This window comes from Colobus angolensis, unplaced genomic scaffold (genome assembly GCF_000951035.1).
Source record: "Colobus angolensis palliatus isolate OR3802 unplaced genomic scaffold, Cang.pa_1.0 Scaffold190, whole genome shotgun sequence".
Taxonomy (NCBI): domain Eukaryota; kingdom Metazoa; phylum Chordata; class Mammalia; order Primates; family Cercopithecidae; genus Colobus; species Colobus angolensis.
In genome coordinates, this window is record NW_012115044.1 from 6,485,796 (window position 1) to 6,491,578 (window position 5,783).

The following is a 5,783-nucleotide window of genomic DNA, read 5'->3' on the forward strand; positions in this document are numbered from 1 at the left end:
TATGTATATGTATACATTTTTAAATGTTTACTATATTTTTGTAGACTACTGGGCCAGTGGGCAAACAGGAAAGGGGAAGCAGATGAAAGATCCATTTAGGTCATGCGAAGGGATGGGTTTGTTCTGTGTCTTGGGAAAGCATTGGAGGGTTTTGAGCAGGCCAGTGCAGGATCTAAGCTTTCCAGCTGCTGTGTGGAGGAGAGGCTGAGAGGCTGGAAGCAGGGAGACCAGTTGAGAAGTTATGGCAAAAGCAGTGGGAAATCATGGCAGCCTGTAGCAGTGGGAAGGAGGAAAGTGGCTGGATTCCGGGTGTATTTTGGAGGTAGAGTTACAAGCCTTGCTTATAGGCTGTATATGGAAGGAGAGATGCATTAAGGAAATGAATAAATAAAAAATAACAACCCCCTAGGCTTTAGCTTAGGCACTGGGTGGTCCGTGGTGCCACCTACTGACACAGAGAAGATGAGAGGAGGTACTAGAGTAGAGCAGAGGAGCACAGATCACAAGCTCTGTTACAAAATGTAAAGTTAGAGATGCCTAAGCAGAGGCCAGGCGCGGTGGCTCATGCCTGTAATCCCAGCATTTTGGGAGGCTGAGGCGGGCAAATCACTTGAGGTCAGGAGTTCGAGACCAGCCTGGCCAACATGGAGAAACCCCACTACTATTTTAGAAAATGCAAAAAAATTAGCTGGGCATGGCGGTGGGTGCCTGTAATGCCAGCTGCTCAGGGGGCTGAGGCAAGGGAATCACTTGAACCCAGGAGTCGGAGGTTGCAGTGAGCTGAGATTGTACCACTGCAGTCCAACCTGGGTGACAGATTGAGACTCCATTTCAAAAAAACAGAAAATGAAAAACAAAAACTTAACTAGCACACACACACACACATCTAAGCAGAGACGCTGAATGGGCCTTAGTCCTAGGAGCCTGGAGCCGAGGGGAGAGGTGGGCACTAAACTTGGTCTTCTGTAGTTTATGTGCTTCCCATTGTTGCAATTGCTCCCAGAGGGAGTTAATGTATGTATTTATTTTTATGTATTTTTAAGCAAATACATAATCATGAATAATAATAAAGAATATGTGAGAGTCTTTGAACAAATATTCAAAGTAGATTAAATTTAAACATTTTACCCCTCTTTGGATTGGGTCAAAAGACTGCGTTAAAGCCAGAAAGTTTACTGAAAAGTTTTCAGGATCCCAGGCTGTATTTAACAGTAGTCCTGCTGAATGAGTGCCATGCTAGTCCTCCCCAGAAACACCCCATTGTCACATAACAGTTGTCTCCATTTTCCATGAGGCCGTTTTTCAGTAGTTTTACTTCTTCCCACCCACAGAGGGTCATTTGCTGCAAAGAGAAATAGTGCCATCAATTTGCTTTCTGAAAATACAGTGAGTCTTCCACCAAAAGTGATTTCAATTGGTCTAAATTATCCTTGAGTCTCTTTACTACTTCAGAAGTCATAGAAAACTGGCAAGGTCACCAAAAGCTAAATAGAAGCAAACTCAGACTATTTTTTAACTTAGATCAGCTTCACAACCTCAGCACTATTGATATTTAGTGCTGGATGATTCCTGCTGTGGGGCACTGCTCTGTGCATTGCAGGATGTTTAACAGCATCCCTGGCTTTTACCTACTAGATACCAGTAGCACTCCCACACACATTGATGACCATCAAAAATATCTCCAGACATTGCCAGATGTCCCTGAGTGGGGAGGGGAGTGGTACACAAAATCACCTCAAGGTGAGAACCACTGACTTGGAGAAAAGATAATCCTGTGCATCAGTGATTGTCATCATCACTTCCATTCCTTAAAAAAAATGCCATAGAATAGGAAAGGATCCGCTACATACACTAGAAGACAACTGGGTAGTGAGTAAGAAACCCACAGGGCATAGTATAGGCTGTAAAATATATCTTTCTGTGGCAGGATATAAGCCTTAATGATCTGGGAAAGTAGAGGTTCTAACTTGAAATGGCCTTGGAGCATGTGCTCTCCAGCTGTGGGGAGGAGAGGCAGCCTCCTGTCTTACTCTGGCAGTTAGGCTACCTCCGTGCTTGGACAGACATTCCCATCTGGCTGAAGCATGAGGCAGAGGCAGAGTTTTCAGGAGTAAAGACTCGCTGTTGTCACTCTGGCTCACAATGAGTGTTCAATAAATGCTTGTTATAGGCATGAATGAATGAATGAACGAATAAGTGAGTGGTCCCTCTCTGAAAAGTATGGAAGGTGCAGCTACCTCCTGAAGCCCCTGTTTGTCTTCTGGCAAGTCTGGCCAGGAGAGTCATCAGTTTCCCATGTGCAGCCTAAGTCCCAGGCCCCACCATGCCCAAGAGAAGCCAGGGTGGCACTCAGCCCCCATCATGGGATCAGGAATGGAGGGACTGTGGATGGGGAGTCTGGATGGATGTGATAAGCAGGCCTCCTCCAACACTGAGCTCTTCTGTTGCCTTTACAGCAAACCGGCCTATCATGAAGAGCCTGACCTTGCCAGCTCTCTCCCTGCCCATGAAGCTGGTGAGCCTTGAGGAAGCTCAGGCCCGCAGCCTGGCCACTAACCATCCTGCTCGCAAGGAAAGGAGGGAGAACAGCCTGCCTGAGATTGTCCCTCCCATGGGCACCCTCTTCCACACCGTCCTTGAGTTACCAGACAACAAGTAAGTGACACTCCTTTAGAAAAATTCTAGGAGATGTGTGGTTGAAGAGGAAAGAGGAGGAGAGGTATACAGTCTCGGGATCAAGATGGCGTTGTGGGTTGGAGGTACCGTCTGGGTTGGGGTTTAAGGAAACATTCCAGAAGAGAAGGGAGCTGTCTCTACAACTCTCTCACCAGCGGTTAATGCCTTTATGCATACACTGCCCCAAAGTTAACAAGACCCCCGATCTCCCATTGATCAAGCACCATGTTGGGAGAGTGTTAGAGGGGTCACATCATAAGTCATGACTGAAATTCCTGACTTTTTAGTATAGATAAATCAGGCTTGGTGTTTACAAAAGAAAGTTTACTGAAAACAAAAATTTGACCCTCTCCCCTGACCCTCCATCCCCACGTGATGATACAAAAGGCGTAGGGTTGAGTGTTCTGATGGAGGACACCTTGACAAATAGTGTCATTCTAGGCTGATAGCTCTGGGTGAGCAACACTTGGGTACATGCAAACCTGGCATCCTTGTCAGAGCCTGTCAGAGCCCTCCCTCATCTCCAAAACAAATAGAGCATTGTTTTCATTGGTAGAATGTTTTCTTTCCTCATTTCTCCCTGTCACTTCCTCTGTTGCCACCTGTGTCTCTACCCACCCCCTCACTCGTACCCCATGGTAGAAAGAAGCAGGTTTGAACAGGAGTCCTAAATTCTAAGCAGATTGTAGGTGGAGGGGCTGAAAGGCAACCTTTCCATTGAAGGTGTCATCCCCACTGTTTGGTCAGTGAAAAAAGGTATGAAAGCAGGCACCTTGCACAACTCGGAGATGCCAGTTATGCTGCATGCTATAGGAATGACATACCTGGAACTCATCTGGTGAGAAACCCATCTGTGTGCTGGAAAGTATATGGGTTGTGTTTTCTTGAGACTGAGCTCCACTGCTCCTTTCCCTATGTCCCTGGAGAATAAGTCTCATTTCTCCCTGATCTTCCAGAGATCAGGAAGAATACCTTGGAAAGACCATCAAATGCATTTTATCTGTGCTTTAAACCACACCCGGGGTGCACCATACCCAAAGGTATGCTACCCTATAAAATATTCCCAAAGGATAAAAGCTTGACAAAATGCAGGCCAAGTCCAAAGGAAACCACTAAACACTGCAAAGCTATCTCAGATGGATCATAAAAACATCCTGGGTTCAGGTACAATGACTCACTCCTGTAATCCCAGCACTTTGGGAGGCTAAAGTGGGAGGATCATTTGAGCCCAGGAGTTTGAGACCAGCCTGGGCAACATGGTGAAACCCAGTCTTTACAAAAAATAAAAATATCAGCCGGGTGTGGTGGCATGTGCCTGTAGTCCCACTTACTCGGGAGGCCGAGGCAGGAGGATTGCTTGAGCCCAAAAGGTCAAGACTGCAGTAAGCCTTGTTTGCAGCACTGAACTCCAGCCTGGGTAACAGAGCCAGACCCTGTCACCCTGTCTCAAAAACAACAACAACAACATCAACAACAACAAACATGGTGGGCTTGAGATCTGGATGTTCCATGAGAGCCCCGCAGAGAATAGGTCCTTTGTGGAACTCACAGATTGCAGGTTTTCATCCTGAAACTTTATACATTCCAATGGCTGGGCAGAGCCACAGCAGGGCAAGGCCTCCATGGTGACCCCTGGGGTGCCAGGCTCTCTCGACCCAGCCTAGTGCTCTCCTTTGCCCATTTCACCAAAGCATCCTGGTGTGAGGCTAAGCCAGAGATACACTAACTACCCTCTGCATTTCTCTGTAGTGATCATTGACCACACCCTGCAGGCTGCTACTCTCCTCAGCCTCGCCAGGCCAGACTCTTTTCCAGGTCGACTTTCTCATCCAACCCTTTTCAGTCCGTGAAAGTCTTCACCAGCCCTCTCTTTGCCTGTGGATGTCCCAATAGTGTAGTTATACTGCAGGAGCCTAACAGGACCCAGGTCCATATGGTCTTCAGTGCTTCATCCTGCATAAAAACTGACCATGTGTGGTGGGTGGCCCAGTCCTGTCATCCCAGCACTTGAGAGGCTGAAGTGAGAGGATGGCTTGAGGCCAAGTGTTTAAGACCAGCCTGGGCAAGATAGTGAGACCCCCATCTCTATAAATGAGTAAATGAATGAAATGAATGAATGGTGTCTTTGAAATTCCAGAACAAAAGTGCCTATCAGAATTCCCAGAATTGCGTGTTTGCTTGTGACTGCTGAGATTCCCACCGATCCTTGCCTCTGTTTGCCCCCACCTCTGCCTTTAATATCACACTTTACCTCTTGCCCTGGGAAATACAGTTTGCTGTGACTCATGAAAGCCTTGCTTGGTCACCTGGGGCATCTCTAGACAAGGTGAGAATCAAGCTTACCTTGGATTTTAGAGGGGAATTCCCTGAAATATCAGAGCCATTCATAACTAAGGACATAAATGGAATATTTGGTCTCAATTTAAAAGTCCCCTTGAAATGACTAGTTAACAAACTAACCCCTTATGCCTTGGTTCTTTTAGGCGAAAGCTCTCCAGTAAATCAAAGAAGTGGAAATCAATATTTAACCTGGGACGTTCTGGATCGGACTCCAAATCAAAACTGAGTAGAAATGGGAGTGTATTTGTGAGAGGACAGAGGCTCTCGGGTAAGAATCAACAGTAATTGTTTTATGATACAAATATTAGTTTCCTAGCTCTGCTTATTAAGTCTTGGTTTGATCTTATCAAACACACTAACTCTGAAAGAGAAACTTATAAATTAACTGGGGGAAGAGGAATCTTTTTAAAAAAAGTTTTAGACTTACCAAAAAAATTGCAAAAATAGTACACAGAGAACCTGTATACCCTTCATGCAGCTTCTCCCGATGTTAACATCTTATGTAAGTTATCAAAGCCAAAAATTAATATTGATACAATACTCCTAACGAATTTGCAGATCTTATTCATATTTGGCCAGCTGTTCTTTTTTTTTTTTCTGGTCTAGGATGCAATCCAGGATCTCACACTGCATTTGGTTGTCATGTCTTCTTAACCTCTGCCAATCTAGAACAATTACTCCGTCTTTTTGACCGTGATAACTCGGAAGAGTACTGACCATGTATTTAGTAGAATCTACTTCAGGGAGAGTTTGTCCAGTGTTTTCTC

At 45.5% G+C, this 5,783-nt stretch overlaps 1 protein-coding gene across 1 annotated transcript in view; it reads left to right on the forward strand.

Moving 5' to 3' along the window:
* ARHGAP31 (Rho GTPase activating protein 31) overlaps positions 1-5,783 on the forward strand; it is a 125,980-nt gene that overhangs the window by 94,694 nt on the left and 25,503 nt on the right. The window contains exons 7-8 of the mRNA XM_011940620.1: positions 2,457-2,655; positions 5,160-5,284. Coding sequence (XP_011796010.1) covers positions 2,457-2,655; positions 5,160-5,284 — 324 coding nt within the window. The remainder of the gene's footprint in view (positions 1-2,456; positions 2,656-5,159; positions 5,285-5,783) is intronic.